Source organism: Bombus fervidus, chromosome 13 (assembly GCF_041682495.2).
Source record: "Bombus fervidus isolate BK054 chromosome 13, iyBomFerv1, whole genome shotgun sequence".
NCBI classification, from domain to species: Eukaryota; Metazoa; Arthropoda; class Insecta; order Hymenoptera; family Apidae; genus Bombus; species Bombus fervidus.
In genome coordinates, this window is record NC_091529.1 from 3,296,121 (window position 1) to 3,313,813 (window position 17,693).

Below are 17,693 nucleotides of genomic sequence, written 5' to 3' on the forward strand. Positions count from 1 at the left end.
GCTTTTGTAATAAATTTTTGTTATGATCGTAAAATTTTTGAATAACTTGTAAGAGAATATGTTAATTAGAACCTTATATACCTTACACTATTTTCAAAAACAATGATGTATTTCAGTTTTAATTTTATATATAAAAGCGAGTTGAAAATTAACACATTTATTATATTTTCTATAGTAAGAATTAAATTCAATTAATATATTCTATTAAGTTCCATTTATAGTAAAACAGCAGAATATATTACAACATATTATTACAATATATTACAATATGAACAATCAGTTTTAATAAAGAAATAAAATAACATTTATATTTTGTTATATGACAACACATTCAATTTTGAATTAATAACAATTCTGTGCATAAAGAAATCTCTTTTTTAAGTTTTATGTGCAGAAGATTAAAGCAATTTTAAATGTTTTTACCGAAAGTATCGATTATCGATAGTTAACATCGTGCTAAATTATCAAACTTCGAGATTGAGATGACAACTGCGTGTTTAAGCAGGTTTAAGTTTAGTATCGAATATTCTGTGTACGGTGTTTTTTGCAATAGAAGCAATTTATTTATTTCAAATAAAAAATTAAATAAGTATAATTAAAATGTCGAGAGAGCTTCGTAAAACAATTCCACTTATTGATTGGATTCGAACTATTGGTCGGGGTGTAAGTAATATTTTAATCTGCATTTGATCTACATTTTATATTATTTTTGTAGATATTATGTAACTTGTTGTTTTTAGTCAACGTGTATATTGAAAACATCTCTTATATGCTACTTATTTTTTAAGATTGCATCTATTTTATTGGTTATGTACTAAATATTATCATGAATTTCAAAATAATTATAATCAATTAAAGTTGACATACGTCAATATTGTATTTATTTAAAAATCTGAAATAAAGTAACAAGAAAGATATTTTATATACAGTAGTTCATAAAAACATTTGGACACTTCTAATAATTTTTTCTAAATATATTTATATGTTATACAAAATATTTTGAAATTTCATTAGTACTACAATGGGACTCAATTATCACGATTACATTAGAAAAGTTTGAAACAAATCTGAAAATGTAGATAGAAAACTATAAGATATTTAGTACAAATATATATTTCACAGAGATCACAAAATTTATTTTAAAAACCAATTATCTACTTTATTAACGAGCTTCAATATTCAATGGGCCTACCCTTAACACTTATTATATATTTAAGATAGCTATTTGTGCTATATACTAATTTTTATTATATATATGTTTGCATTAAATATTTAGTCACTTTTATATATATTTTCAGATTTGTTTCAAATTTTATCAATATGTTTTATGTAATATACATAATACATATATACATAAAAGTATTCTACATAAAGTGTTCAAATACCTCTATGAACCATTGTATGGTAATATGGTAAAAAGATAGATTGATGTAGAGTAAAATGTACATTACAGAGAAAGCGTTTAGAGCCTTTAAGATTCTCAGATACTGTTGCTGCACGTACACAACCACCTCCTCATGTACCTGGTGGGCCTTATCATAAAATTTCAAAAATATATTATTACACTCGTGATGTCAGACGTTCTGTACAACCGCCATCTGAGATATATACACAAGGCCAGATAGAAGCAGGGTGATTATATTTTTAATATTTTATACATACAAACTAAACAATAAAACAGATAAAATTTATTGTACATGCTAGATATTAATATCTTACAATTAGTTGCATAGAATATGCAATAGTTTCTATGACTATTTTAGCATAGAATTTTTTATAATGCTAATGAAACTTAACATGCATTGAATGTAATTTTTTCAGGAAAGTCGATATGACTCAAATAAAATTAAATCCATTAAATAAAAAGCTGCTAAGTGAAGAATAAATGCAATAAAATAAATATTAGTTATACTTTGATTGTAATACATAATAAATACAGTTAACTTAAATAGAAGTCTTACATGTAATCTTTAGATAATATAAGATACCTATAATTAAATTACAGATTGTTTAATTACATTCCCATTTAATGTTTAACTGATAACAGTATATAAATAATAAACAGAGGAATGTTTCTCATATCTCCTGCTTGATAACAGGCATATCAGATAATTTCTTTCCACTTTATAATACATTATTGTTACATACATACAGAGCTCAATGCTTCCATAAAATTTATGCGAGTCTAAGAATAACATTGACACTGAGGGGTTTGTACAGACAACAGATTCAATGCTGTTGCATCTAACAATATAGTACATGGTGTATTCATTCAACAACCTTTGCAGAAATAATGAATTTCTCCATTATAAATTAACAATCGTTAACGGAAATTACTTAGAAATAGTAATCTAATAGGGAATTTGATTTTGATAATACTGTATCATGTCGTAAGTTTTCGTACGGAAATTGAGGTAGCTGTTACGTATTACATTGAGCATATAGGCCGCCGCTTCGCGATCAGTTGCTGTCGGCACAAATCTGCCACGTAAAAGTTTTATCGTTTGTCCACGGAAGCATGGCAATCCGGTATCAAGCATTAGAGAAACCAGAGAAATAATAGCTTCCTGGTAAGGTCTAAAACAATGTAGTAAAATAATATTATAATTTGATCGAAATTTCTAGAGAAAAAGAAAATATCGCAAATGATTCATTATTTGAAAAGGAAATAAATTTGGTTAAACGAACTATTTATAACTCCAAATTTTAAAAATATTTGTTTGTAATTTACCTAACGGCGAGAAAAGCCTGTACACATAATTCCATGAACCAACGAAAAGGGGCGGCCTCCATTTTACCACCCATTACAAGCACCATTTCATCTGTTAGTTTAATATCAGGCTCAAAGCCTAAATTACCACCAGGCGAACTTTCAAACATAAATCCAAAATCGATATGTATGATATGACCTTCGGTGTCCAACATAATGTTGCCATTGTGGCGATCTTTTATTTGTAAAAGATATGTTATTACACTGTAAGCAGCCATTGATTTCACAAAATTACGACGTACGTTCTGAAATTCTTTTGTCGTTTCATCTCCATAACGTGTGATAAAATATTGATGCATGTCAATATCAGTGGTGCGACCAAGTTGATCGCGTGAAGTTGCATTAGGTACACATTCTATCACACCGCACTGAAATATATATTAATACTTTATAATATTTATCAAAACTGTTTCTTATGATTGTAAGATGCCTTACCCCAGGTGCTGTAGCTACTACTCTATATGGGAACAAGAATAAATTTAATCCAACTTTTTGAAATATATTCTTGAAAATACTGATCACTTGTAAAGCTAACATATCTTGTCTAACATCATCTCCAACTTTAAAAATAGCAGCTTGCCATGTCTCTTTTTCTGGTTCTCTTTTAATATCAACTTTACTATTAGCTGATACTGCTAATGCAATATTCTCTAATTCGTTAATTCCATATTTTCGAACTTTGAAACGCGCTAAAAATGGTGCTTTTGCGGCACTATAAATAATAACAATAAATCAAATATTAATGACAATACAATGTAAGGTATTCCAAACAAGTAACGTAAATCGTAGTACTCACCTCTGCATAGGAGTTCCACTTTGATAATCAATATCAATTACCATTGCTTCAGGATTAGATGGCAAGTAGCAACTTGGCTGTGCTTTAATTTGTGACAAAGCTTTTAGACACGCCGATTTACGTTCAGGACCTTTAGGATATGGCCTTATATCACCTGAAATATTCGTAATCTTTTCGAAGAAGTCGAATTCTCTTTCATAAAATTGTTTTGCTGGGCCAGATAACGATCCTAAAATACTTTTTACAAGCGAATCTAGTATATCATACAAAATTGGATCTTTTATTTGTTTATCTTCGTCCACATACATATTTGTGTACATGTTCCAAATTAGTTGATGTGCTACAACCTGTACAAATTAAGAATGACCATAAAGATCTTGATTTGTAGACAATGAAACAACTGACTAGTATTCTTAACACTTACCTGTGAACGTTTAGCAATTTTCTTTATGAATTCTATCACATAACCCATAGTATCATGGCGTACAGCTTGTACAAGTTGTGGTATATAAAAAAGTACAGCATCTGCTGGATAACTACTTAGTACCTCTACTGCATATTGTGCAGAAATTGGATGATGAGGAAATTGACGAGAGAAGTATGCTAGTGCTTGAATAGGTGATACTCTCTCCCATGTTAACATATACACCAACTAAAATATATTGAATTAATAAATCATAATTTGTAATTATATAAATCTTTCAAAATTAATATTGTTCAAGAAATATCTTACTTCAGGTACGTCGTTAAGTAATGTATCAGTCGTAACGAGATATTGTAAAGCTTCTGGGACGTGCATAACCGGCACAGGTTTAAGGCGAACAAGTCCACATACTTCTTTGATAATAATTTCAGAATTCTTTAATCGAACTGGTAAAAATATGGCAAGGATAGGACTAATTTCCCATGCAAGCCGCGTATATTCTCGCCACCGATCATTCATTCCCTTAGCGCGCCATTCTGCAATACTTGATTCACCTGGAAGTGCAAGCTCTTGTCTTCCACTAGGATTTCTCCAAACCTATAATTCAAAATGTTAAATAGTGTTTAAAACAATGAAGGATATATTGTACTAAATGTAAAACTGAACTTACTAATAACATTTCTATTTCAACTGCCAACAGTTCGAGGATCAAATTTCTTTTTTTTATATAATCTTTTACAAAGACGTTAGCGTTCATAACACGCTTACTACGATTACTACGTTTGCCCAAAGTATTGCTACTAGTAGACATTGGAACTGTATTAATCCATACGCTTGTCGGTGTTTTCGAAAATTCAGCATTCGTTGTACCAAAGGACGTACTCAAAGAACTAATTGTTTCACTAGGTCCAAAAGCACCAGTTGAATACGATTGGGATGTTAACATTTCAAATTCACTGTCGGTGCCAGTCATTACCAAATATTTTTTGTCACTGTGCATTACCTACGATGTGATAAAATAAACATTATGAAACAGAAAATTAAGAGAAAATAGCACTTTTTTAAGAGTATTTTACTGACTTGCCAGAAACGTATAATCGTAACTAAATCCTCGTGTAATTGTTCTAGTTCTTGCGTTGGTACTTGACGATCTCGACAGAAATAATCCAAACAATTACAATATACGCGTTCTCGTAGTACGTTCTTACTTAATGTCCTATAAATAAAATTTATTATTTGCTCGGTTATTCATTAATATATATTGAATTTCTCACACAATATAATACCTCGGTAAAATATCTCCTTGAAGAAGAAGAAGTCCACAAGAAAGCAATTTAAAGCGCACTCCAACTGCAGCAACATGGCGACTCATTCCAGGCTCTTCGCCAGAAGCACCAACAGTCATAGGCAATGACCGATGTAATAATGTGACAATCATATCAACCGTTTCTTGACAGCAATATTTAGCGGTTTCAATTAATTCTACGATAAATGTAACCCAAATATCATGAGGTTTCACTTGGGGAGGATTTGAACCTAACTTGCAACCCTCATATACTGCTAACGGACTGACTTCTTCTTCGTCCGGTGCGAACAAACCCATTCTTTTGTCAACAGTGTACTGCCACGCGACAAACATTTCTTGTAAAAAACGCAGTTTCAAATCTGGTCGTACGGTAAGTATCCACTGCCAACATTCAACTGCTGTTGTCATAGCTGCAGGAGTGAACAATTCAATTTGCGAAGAAGCTACTGTATGTAGCAAACGTCTATGTGTCCCTAAATAAATTAAAATATTATAATTAATTATAGATTATGAAACAAAATCAAATAATTTTCACGAAATTATTGTTGATAAGTCATACCAGGCATGGAAATTAATAATGCAGTAGCACGCCAAAGAGCGCTACGATGATTAACGTCATTTCGAGCACGGCAAGCCATCCATACAGCATCAATTAATAAGTCAATAACTTTGTTTCTAATTTCTTCAAAAGATATTTCGGAAGTAGATGATTCGGTTTGCGCCAACGATAGCATTCCTGCTATTTCTCCAGCATATCGTGAACGTGTAGACATCATCGACAGAAGCCACGAGCTGGCTCCTTTTGGACCACGTGGTCGTTTATCTAACGAATTAGTCTATAACAAGCACATTTTATTATTTTTATAGTAAAATATTTTAAAATATTAGATATTAGGAATATTATTTTACGTTTGGTAAGGCCGATGTTGGAATAGCAAGATCCACAAATTCAAGAACTGAATCCGTAGACAAACATAAACCAGAATGGTGTTTTAATCTAGAAGACGGAATTTGATTTACATATTCCTGTAAATGCGATCTAGTGGCTTGAGGCGCCCACTTCATGGCTTCTTGTACTATACCTTTACATCTCGCAGTGAAATCTTTCACAATAATCTGTGTAACATAGTTTAGATTTAACATTTGAGTTGCATATTATATATTGATTCACATAATTCCAATATACACACCTCTCTTGCCTCAAGTGTATCTGTAAGTTCTATACTGTATGGTGTACCAGGTATTCGTAAAATTGGTGTCTCTTCGTTTGGATCAATTTGTAACGAGAATGATAAAATCTATATAAATAATAATTTAATTAAGTATGGCAATACTTAAAAAGATACTATAAAAGAGAAAGAATGTAGGACAAAAAAAATTTGTACCTGTAATATATCCAACATACTCCACAGCACTTTGCAATTCCATAGAAGATGCGGGAACGCATCCACCAGTGCACTAAGATACTTGTCCGCTATCCGTCTAATCTGTTTATGTACATGATTAAAATACACGAGAAGAAATTGAGCATGATTTTCGAGTTCTTTCTCACGCCTTTCGTCTTTCGGTTTACGCTGCATAACATCTTTGAATTTTACAAAGACGGAATCAGCAACACAACATATACACTGCCACATGCCGCTCTTATCTTTTTGCAAATCTGTATCGCATAAATATTCCATTATTGGTTGTAAACTAGGTTCAGGACTGTTTGCAACCCTCAAAGTCTCTAACCAGTAGACTGATAATAAATATGTACACTGTGCAAATTGCAATTTTGTTACATATTGGGATATATCATTAGTTCTGTAAAAAAAGACAATATTTACACCTCTGTCTTTAAAAAATATATTTGTAAGAAAGTAAAAAAGATATGTACCGAGTACTTAGTTTTAATACTTGACTCCTCAATTCTTGCAATTCGTTTAAAGAAACGCTATCATTGCGTACAGCTGAAGTATACTGCAATTCTCTCATCTCAAGACGTGCACTAGTTTGCGAAATAAGGTAAGGTGATTTTACAGCAATTTCCTTGACACCTTCGTACCATTCTGCAGGCCATAATCTCGATGCTTGATCACCAGCGAAACCCATTACGACACAATAAAGCCAAAAGTCTTTAAAAAGTTTTAGGAGTCTCTTGTATGGATGTCTGATCGGCGGAAGTCGCCTTACTAATATAGCGATTACAGGAATAAGCACACCTAAATTTCCTGCACTAGTTGCTGCTTTCTAATATAAGATATAACAATTAAAATCAAATTTTGTAAAGTTTCACTTTCATAATATTATTATTCAAATCATCAGTTTTAATTACCGTTACTGAAACGTTATTTGACGCCTTATCACTGGCTCGTTTACCCTCTAGTCCAAGTTGAACAAAAAGTTCAAGCAAGTGAAGTAGCAAATCGTCCAATTCTGATTCACCTTGAAGATTTGCTGCTATATTTGCAAGAGCATTTGTGACTGCCTTAGCTACGTGACAATATTGTTTACGATCATCGTTCGAAGCATAAGTTGCGGTACTTGAGCCCAGTGACATAGAAAACATTTGCATTATGCCTTCGTAAATCTGAAAACAAAATATATTCTTATGCGATTTATATTATACTGTAATTTGTACGTGAAGATGCTAACAATTTACTTAATAATTACTAATTGATCTTAAACTGAACCTTTGATTCGCATTTCGCAATGATCATACATCCTAACTGATCCACGATCAGAAAATCAAGATCACTTGGAGTACGACAAAATAATTGCTGAAAAAATGGGAATATTGTACGCATAGTCTTTGGGGTGTCTTTCAACGCAACGGCAACATGCCCCAACATGATTACTATGTTTTTCGAAATTAATTCGCTATTTGACCTGTCATCGGATTCACTAAAAGTATTGAAATAAATAATTGAGACATCGTAAGAACTAAGGTGTAAATTCAGGAAACTAATTTATATATACAAAGTGAACAATATATGCAGTACCCGTCACATATGTCAGCAGCAAATAATCTATTCGAGACGCTGGCAACTAATGCTGGTACACAATCTGGATTTACAGAATGAGCAGCTTCTAGAGCAATGCAAAGATTGCCAATAGCTGCGTCGCGTAGTTTTTCAAAGGCTGTTTGTATTGACGAAGTAGTTTGTTTCGAATCTTGCATATCTTTCCCTTAAAAGGAATAATTTTGTTATTAATTTCATATGTAATATTTATTTATAATTGTATGCTACCTCTTTCACTTTGTTGACGGTGTAATTTAAGTAGTATAGGAGATGGAACAACAAGAAAGTCCCGAAGATAATATATAGATGTACTCGCTATATTAGGAAACTTTTGCGCTAATTTTCCTAATCCTTCAAGGCATACCATTAATAAAGGCATATGCGCCAGCACCAGTTTTGGTCCATGATTAGAATTAATCTTTTCAACTAAACGCCCACATAAACTATCCGCACCTGTAAATAATATTTAATTCCATAAATGTTTACCGAGATATGCACGGCATTATTCATAAGTTGGGCAAATGTTAATTCTAAGAAATTCTTCCAGAAAACGAAGAGTTCTGTATGAAAATTAATTTCTCAATAACAATGATTTAAAACAGCAGTGCATTGAAGTACGTATATTTGCCATGATAATAATCTTGCCTATGAATATTTATTGCTCATTTTCGCATTAACAGTCGAACAAACAGTTAGAATCAGCTAAGAGAATTACATTTAGTGGTATAGTAATTAGACCAATGAAGGTAACGGGAGAACCGCGTTAACGCACTGACAGAATAAAAAGTATTTAACTCGTTAGTTAAAAGTATTGAATGTTATCGAAGATGGGATAATCAATCGAAATGCAATATAAGCTAAATTCGAATACCCTCGCCAATCAGCATCGAACTGATATCTGCGAATAGCGCGGACAAATCATACTGGTCTCTCACTGGAAAAATAACGTAATGATCTATAGATAATCCTACCAACACACAAGAATTGAATTTAAATCATTTTATTAAAACAAAAACATTACTAATAAATAATAAACATTACTATATACATGTGATTTTTCAAACTATATTTAAGCGTAGATTTATAGTGTCACTTACCAGTTTCATCACCAATTGCCCAAACAAGAAGATCGACACACGCAGAATTAGCCATAACGTTTACTTTAAACCTATTTACAGTTCTAAAATTAGTGTCCATATCTTCGCGTTCGCTTGCATCATGTTGACGTGATTGCAATTCTGTTTGACCGGATAGAAAGAGACCTTTCACGAACTCTTGTACGTCTCTTGTAAAAGGAATAGGCAAATCACGTTGATTTTGTAACAATTCCCGTAAAAGGGCAACCATTACTAGATTCATTGTCTCGTTAAATGTACGATAAGGAAATATTTGCACCTGTCCAGAGTTGTAAACCTAGATAAAAAATTAATGATTAAATGGAATTGATAGTATGGTGAAACTTTATTATAAAATAATGCAACTAACTTGCTGAGTTTCCTCATCAAGGAACATTAAAATTTCTTTGGTAAGCAATTTCTTTGCCAAAGCCAGTACGCTTTGTAAATGTACCACATTAAATTGCATGGCAGCTCTCCTTTCAGGACTTTCATTGCATCTCATTTGAGGGAACTGATTGAAACTTGATCCATATCTACTAAAAAAATATGTGGCTGGATCATAGGGCACCGATGAGTAAGATTGTAACGATGGTCGTTTGGCGCAAGAATATTCGTGATCCCCGATTAGTAGACTTGGTGCAGTGTCTATAGCCGGATGAGGATTGAAGTTACCGCTTAATGATCGAGGAATAATCGGTCGAAAGTTCGAAAAGCTATGCTGCTTTTTATCCAATGTTAAACGCATTTCTACTTTTGGTACTGAGAGAGGTGGTTCCGGTCTCGGAAAAATTCGGCATAAAAGAGGTGGATCAGTATAAGCAAAGCGACCCATAGATCGAGCTAAACCAATTAATACCGGAACTAAGCATTTGCATAATGATACTGAAAAAGGGAAAAAAGGAGAATCGTAATTATACGAAATTAAATAAAATATAATTAATAATAAGAGAGAAATACCTACATTTTGCTTGCATTCCTCTATTTCCATTTTGATCTTTGTATCCCCTAATAAGATTTGTTAAAACTGCTAATATTTCTACTTGAGTAGAAATAATTTCTTCGCGTACAGATTCACATCTAGATGCAACATCACTGAGCAATGTGTTTAAGCAGAAACTAAAACGTTCAGCAACAGGAATACGTTCACAAGGTAAACATTTGACTTCATCCAACCATACAGCTTTTGGAAGACCACGTAGTAATCGCAAAAGATATGGTAATATCTTATCCCGATGTTGTAAACCAGATTCCAGAAAATATATTCCCAATGCAATAGTTGTATCTTGTCCTCTTTGATCCAACCGGTATATACCCTGAGCAGATTCTTGTGGGCATAACTTGAACAACTGTGTAACCTATGTTAAACAAATTTTATTTAATTTTTCACAATATTAGTATAACTATTGAATGTATCATTTGAAACAGAATTTCATAGACACAAGCATTGCAAATTGAATCTTTTATTTAATACTAATTACATCTGATGATGTTTAGTAATTATCATCACAATTTGAAACAATTTAATTTAAAGTAAAATCAATAATTAATCTAAGAAAGGTATAATGAATACTCATGTAACATAAATTATAATAAAAAGCATTACTTTATTTAAAATTAAATGCAGATATATAAAGATTAGTTACATACAAATTTAATACAAAATAATACATAGTTAATGGAAATGTTTTATATCTAATTAGTTAGTACAATTGTCAATGTCATATTTTCTTAGTTATATATTCTATGTCATACATTGATTCACAAATTAATAACTAAAATAAAATTTAGTAAATTAATCAAAATAAAAGAGGAAGATCTATTAATAAATTAAAATATACATATTTTGTAATATTTTATGTGCAAAGTTGTGTCTACAGAAACAATTCCTTAAACAGTGATTTATATCTGGAACACATGTCAGAAATCGTTTATTTAATAGCATAATGACGTTAATGATCAACTGCAAACGTATCATTAATGCATGAGTTGACTAGTTGATTGTCCTTCAAATTATATCATTAGATGACATATCAGGATATCAGCTGACACGTCCTTAAAATTAACCTAATTCTAATTAAATGTCAAGTTTTTTATCGACACATAAATATCATGTTAATGTATAATATATAATAATTAACGAACCTTTTCCCATGGTGTAGGTTTGATCGCTGCTAAACATCTAGCTAAATGTTGGACGGCTTTCGAGAAAAATAATTTCTCGTCTGCCACCATTTTGCTTGCCCACTGTCTATTTGTCGTATGATTCCTGTAAATATCGTCTGCTTGTCTGCTTGTCTCACTGACAGACCGCCTTTCGCTACATTCGATCTATCGATCTCGGATTCGATATTTAAATTTGCGCAAGTTTAAAATTGTTCCTGTTTCTCAAGATTAGCAAATGAATGTCGAATTTTAACAATCAATAATTTATTTATTTTATGTAATTGATAGAAAATATAATTTAGTAGAAGCAATTCTAGAAATTTAAAGCAATTTAAGTAATTAGTTACGGAATTCAATTTTGTCAATACAAAAGATTAAGAAAGAAATCAGATCTCTTGAGTAAAAAGTGAACATGTATGTGATGTTTTATGTAACGACATATATATATTTACATTACATATTTATGTGATTTATTAATAATTTATTGCGGATTTTCATGTAAAAAAACAAATCTTTGGATCTCAAACTTTTGATCTTGAGTTCATTTCATTTTACTTAATTTTATTTAAACTTCATAGTAAATGAAACAATTTTTAGTTAGTTTTAAAGCAGAATTTGTTACTTTAATATCATCTTTTTATCATAAATAATTACATAATATCACATAGATATTATTTTGTTAAATAAAAGATAAGTGGTATATATTATAAGTAAATAGCATATAATAGTGACATTAAGAATAAATTATAATGACATAAACTAAAACTTTAAAAATTCGTTACATTTAAAATTCGCGCCCCAAATATTAAAACAAATTCGCAACTTTATACATAGTATATCATTTGCTCATAAATCGATAGTAATCTAAAAGTCGATATATCGATTCTGTTTCTCCATATTACAGTTTGAAATTTTTGTCTTTAGCATTAGTGACATGCCGATGAATGAATAAATAAATTTTTAAGTTTTGTGTTTGCAAATATTGTGTTGTCATGTTAAGTGTAAAAAATTGAAGTACGTTGGGAAGGATTTAGGAGATATTCACGAAGAGGAGATAGAAGAGGATTGGGTGAGTGGATTTATTAAAAATTTAACAGTTTCAAATTATGAAAACCAATATGGTAGCAATGACAAAAATATAGGAAAAAATATTTATATGTTTATTTAAGAACATTTTATAACTGATTATAAATCCTTAAATTTATATCTGTTCCATATTTTTATGTACAAGTATTTATATGGCGATTTTTAGTCCATGATATGTAGTATTCCAACTTTTTGCAATGTAAAAGAAGTTGTTTCTTCGATAAATCTATACTATCTACATTATATCGTTGGACAAACTTTTTGATGAATTTTTTATCTCCAACTTTATTTTTATTTTTCGATATCTCTTCTATTGTCATTGTTAGTAATCTATGTATTTCTGAGAGTGCAACAGCAATATAAAGATATTCATTATTCTCGTCGGGTCCCTGTATTATTTTATTCCCAGCTTCCTTGAAAGTTAATAAAGTTTGTTCATCTTGAGGTAACCAGTTACACTGAAAACAATAAGAAAATATTTTAATGTTTTCATTACTTGTAGTATTTTAAATATTAAATGTTATAATACTTACATTAATAATGTTGTGAACAGTGGAAGCGATTGCTGATTCTGGATTTTCAAAAACTGTATTGAGTTTCATATTATTACTAAGATCAAGAAAAACAATTGTAGCTTCCACGGGACAGTTTAAATAGTCACCATTATAATAGTTCGCCACATATGCATATGCATAGATTACATTTATCACATTAAATTCAACATTTGGGGAAGCTTTCTGTAATTAAGAAAATATTTGAAGTTTTCTGCACTCAGATTATATTTAATGAAGTATATACGTATATTTATTTTGAAAATTACTTGCAATGCATTAAATATTGGAACATCTACTAAAGGAGGGAGTTGCAATGATTGCTCATCTTTTTGATCCATATCTTGAACTAATTTTTTTTTAGTATGATAGGTCCACCATGGAATCCATTGAGGTAGAAGTTTTTCTATATCACCATTTTTTATGAGAGCCTCAAATTCTTGCTTTTCATCATCTGTTAATGCAGACCATACTTCATCTGCATTATCTAAATTTATATTATTAAGTCTTTTTTCTAAATCTGGTATCTAAAAAAGACATTAGTTTAAATAAAAACGCAGGAGAAATTGTATTTTTCAAGGATATCAAGATGAATTTAGCTCACATCTTCTTCATCATCCGAATCTAGCTGTTCTTCTAATTCGTCATTATCAATCTCATCATCACTTTCCAATGCTTCTATATTTTTTAAATCTTCCTCGTGTACTCTTTTGAGAATTTCTAGCATTTTCTTTCTATCTTCTGTATCTTTTCCTTGAGACTTTATTTCATCTATTACACATTGCTTATAGAAACTTTCTGAACATTCTGAATGAACTTCTGACTTATAGCAATCAGAGCTGCAATATCTTATCTCACATCGTGGACAAGTATATTTTCGAGGTCGTGTATTACACCTAAAGATCAATAAATAAAGTTTTAAAAAGAAGATATTTTTTATGTATTAATTTTTTTAAATTAATAAAGATCAAGAACAATTATTTATTGTATATTAAAAGAAATTTTTATATAAATACGAAGGAATTCCCTAAAAGAATAATTGACAAAAATAATTTAAAAATAGATTGAATTTAGGTTTACATAAATCGATTATATGTTATAAGGTATTTATGCAACAAAAAATCGTCATATATTGCTTGTAAACACAGTTTGAGGTTAAGAATATGATACGTACAATTCGCAGACATTATCTATATCTGTTGTGCTCGTTCCTTGAATATCCATGATTTTTCTGTGGATTCATTAAAAATTCTAATTACTTAATCTACTAATGTTGATATCAATTCATTAATTCATAAATTTCGAACGCGTGAAACGTTTATGCCGCGGTATGACGCATTTAAATGTATTGTGTATAAGTATGTAACACGATATAGTGATAAAAATAATGTTCAATTACGTTATAAAATATATATAGTAAGAAGTAAAGAGAATATATTTTCAAATTATAAAACTCATACATAAAATTATTTATTTATATACATCACAAATTAATTTAAGTTAAATTAAACCTAACCTGTGACTAGGTTTTTTCAACTAGAGTACCATTTTTTAGTTTCTTGTAATTGAATTCAGGTTCTTTCCTTTTACTTGTCCAAGCTTCAGTGTCTATTTTTGATAATATGCGTTCAGGATCTACAGCTACCATTTTACATTTTGAGAAATTTGTTTTCTCATCTATAGTCGCTTTAATTTTCCTTTTCTTTTGAGGCTTTTCACTTTCTTTTTCAGTTGTTAAAAACTGCACAGAAGAATTAAGTAACTTTATGCCATAAATGTTGTCTTTTTCTTTTTTTTCATTTATAATACTGTTTATGTTTTTCTTCTTTATTTTAATAGATCTGAAAGAAAATTTTTCTTGGTATATATGAGAGATATATACATATTATTTATATTGTAAATAATTCATCTGGAGTTGAATATTTCTTTGTAAAATTAATTACATACTTCTCAATAATTTCGTCCAGCTTTTTTGCAACATAATTCTGGAATGTCGGACTCACACCAAAATTAGAAAATGTCTTTTTCTCCTCCAAATCTTTTCTTAATGACACGGGATTTTTTACATTATTATTTTCTAATGAATTATCTAAAAAGAAGAAAGAAAAATTTGTTGCCATTTATTACAAGTTTCTGTGATGATAAGAAATAAACGTGAAATAGAAACAAAAATGAGGTTATGATACTTACTGTATTCATCCGTTTTCGTAGAAACGTTTGAGTTTAGAAATTTTTCGTTGAAAAAACAGTTGACCTTCAGAAATTGGTGATCAGTTGCTTCTCTTAATGCAGCTTTTGATATTTCATCTTCGGAACTGCTTGAACTATCATTGTTTTCATTTAACATTGTCATATCGAAGATTCGAACGATTCGATACCAATTGATAGTCGAACTTTAAATTTCTACGCTACTGTATACAGATTTAAAAAAATACCTATCTATAAATTCAGCTAATTACTCCATGAAAGAAATAAACATGAAATAAACCATAAGTTTAATTAACTCATTGCCGAAATTTGTTTATTAGTTAGTAGTTATAAATTTTTGTACAGAATGTGAGTACTTGAAATGCGTGTAAAGATGTTCGTATATTGTACAATTATTCAGTAGGAATAATACCCTTCGTTAGCAATTAAAAACATAAGTCTTAAACAGTTCGGTTATTCGAAAGGCATACAGTGGAGGAATAACTAATTACTATATATTTTAATATAAATTTAAAGCTAACGTAAATTACTAAATATACTTCACATACTTTCCTTTTTTTTGGACTCAAAAAGGAATGAAAACAGATGAGTTAGAAATAGGTAAAAACATAAGAAACAGGTAATAAATTTATTTATAAATCGCAATGAAGCAATTGCATTGCAACGAGGAAATTAATAAGGATAAAAAAGAAATTAGTAATTAACAGAAGGATGATAAAAAAGATTCCAAAGTGATAAAATAAACAAGCAAACAATAGACTAAACCATAAGACATTAGTTACCATTTAGCATTACATATCCTGTACGGTGTCGTCAGATTTTATTCATAAATTCATTTTGATTGAATGTTATTGTATCGCTATAACCACGTGCGCGCGCGCGCGTGCTTAACGCCACACGTACAAAACTCGATCATTTCAAAGAGATATGGCGGTGAAATTCAAATGGAGGTTGTTAAAGAAAATGCAAAAAGACAAAGATGAAAATGATAAACGACAATGATGATGATAATAACGGATGAGGATGAACGATGAAGAAGAAAATGAATGAAAACTTGGAGTACTTGGAACTATATCGTAAACATAAACAATGATATATTTTAAAATATTATAATTATTCTCTGTTCGAGAAGAAAAACACTTCGACTAAATTATGTCAACGTGTTTAACGATAGATTAACAAGAATTACAGGCGCAAATTATTTTCAATCGTTTCTGACCTATTCGATGCTGGCTCGAAAGGAACAATTCGTAGAGACGTGTGGTCTAGAAACTAAATGGACGGGCGAAGTCGAATATTGCCAACGATGTTTATGTACACGATTAATGATCGTATTTTAATTTTCTTCTGTTATTTCTTTTTTCTCTCGTCCTTCCTAATAATTCAATCTTAATCTAAATACATTTAATAATATATTCTCACTTTGCATCAATCATCTCTTATACTTTTTTTTCTTTTATATTAGTGCGCTTCTGAGAAGTTTCATGTACACTGTTTCCTTTTTCCCGTGTATGTATGTATGTATGTATATGTGTTTTTCTGCATTTACTTTGTTAATTTAAATCGTTATAACCACTTTGCTCTGCTTATTTCTTTTCTTTTAAAACGATAACTGTAAAATGTATAAAATATACAAGGAGCAACGTTCGCTAATACATTTTATACAAATACAGGGTTTCGAAAGTAAAGATATATATTGTATATGTGTGTACGTATATTCACTTTACTTCCTTTTCTTCTAATGATGTGTTCATTGGCTCTTTTGTCTCGTTTATTAATTTATTTCTTGTATTTATTCCTTTATGTTTGTCTGTATGTATTTATGTATGTATATGATCATCGTATGTATACTTATTATACTTATATATTCATTCCTCGTCGTCGTACCTCAATGTACAGTTAACGTTTTATATTTTATTTTTTATAATTTTTTGTTTGTTTGCTAAGGCATTCGTTATGGCAAGTATATTTTAAAAGTGCTGATGTCTAAACGCGCGTGAATACTTTATAGTTTCTGTTTTTTTCCATTTTCCGTACAGTTTATAAAAGTATATTGGCCAGTTATGTAACCACTAATTAGCCAGCTACGTGTCACTTAAAAAACGATTCGCTCGTTAGAAAAAGAACTAATCTGCTTCATATTCTTTATTTTTTTTCCTTTTTTATTTTGCTTGTTTCTTTAGTTTTAATAATTGTTCTTGTTCTTTTGCTGCTGTGGTAGTTTAACTCGTTTCGCGTTTTAAATTCAATTGCGCCTTATAATCCG

At 30.4% G+C, this 17,693-nt stretch overlaps 4 protein-coding genes across 5 annotated transcripts; 1 reads left to right on the forward strand and 3 right to left on the reverse strand.

Moving 5' to 3' along the window:
- Positions 1–461: 461 nt before the first annotated feature.
- LOC139993621 (NADH dehydrogenase [ubiquinone] 1 alpha subcomplex subunit 7) lies at positions 462–1,954 on the forward strand. Its single transcript, XM_072015534.1, has 3 exons — positions 462–663; positions 1,454–1,632; positions 1,822–1,954. The coding sequence occupies exons 1-3, from the start codon at positions 601–603 to the stop codon at positions 1,883–1,885; spliced, it is 306 nt and encodes a 101-aa protein (XP_071871635.1). The 5' UTR covers positions 462–600; the 3' UTR covers positions 1,886–1,954.
- Positions 1,897–11,743, reverse strand: Pi4kiiialpha (phosphatidylinositol 4-kinase III alpha). Of its 2 annotated transcripts, XM_072015438.1 has the most exons (23): positions 11,562–11,743; positions 10,381–10,774; positions 9,787–10,301; positions 9,399–9,714; positions 9,173–9,235; positions 8,530–8,754; positions 8,281–8,467; positions 7,972–8,182; positions 7,614–7,868; positions 7,176–7,528; positions 6,682–7,102; positions 6,487–6,594; positions 6,206–6,412; positions 5,856–6,132; positions 5,277–5,769; positions 5,071–5,206; positions 4,661–4,993; positions 4,300–4,587; positions 3,991–4,218; positions 3,567–3,913; positions 3,206–3,482; positions 2,732–3,138; positions 1,897–2,577 (listed from the first exon to the last, which is right to left on the reverse strand). In XM_072015438.1, exons 1-23 carry the CDS (start codon positions 11,649–11,651, stop codon positions 2,352–2,354), a joined length of 6,357 nt encoding a protein of 2,118 aa, XP_071871539.1. In that variant the 5' UTR covers positions 11,652–11,743; the 3' UTR covers positions 1,897–2,351. The 2 variants fall into 2 exon arrangements, with proteins under 2 accessions (XP_071871539.1, XP_071871540.1); XM_072015439.1 differs by lacking the exon at positions 9,173–9,235.
- A 594-nt stretch (positions 11,744–12,337) lies between these two features.
- On the reverse strand, positions 12,338–14,814 carry LOC139993611 (zinc finger HIT domain-containing protein 2). The gene is made up of 6 exons (XM_072015521.1): positions 14,736–14,814; positions 14,394–14,450; positions 13,824–14,115; positions 13,489–13,746; positions 13,202–13,405; positions 12,338–13,126 (listed from the first exon to the last, which is right to left on the reverse strand). Exons 2-6 carry the CDS (start codon positions 14,441–14,443, stop codon positions 12,803–12,805), a joined length of 1,128 nt encoding a protein of 375 aa, XP_071871622.1. The 5' UTR covers positions 14,444–14,450; positions 14,736–14,814; the 3' UTR covers positions 12,338–12,802.
- LOC139993616 (uncharacterized) lies at positions 14,736–17,594 on the reverse strand. The gene is made up of 3 exons (XM_072015526.1): positions 15,410–17,594; positions 15,167–15,308; positions 14,736–15,060 (listed from the first exon to the last, which is right to left on the reverse strand). Exons 1-3 carry the CDS (start codon positions 15,570–15,572, stop codon positions 14,742–14,744), a joined length of 624 nt encoding a protein of 207 aa, XP_071871627.1. The 5' UTR covers positions 15,573–17,594; the 3' UTR covers positions 14,736–14,741.
- Between the last annotated feature and the right edge of the window lie 99 nt (positions 17,595–17,693).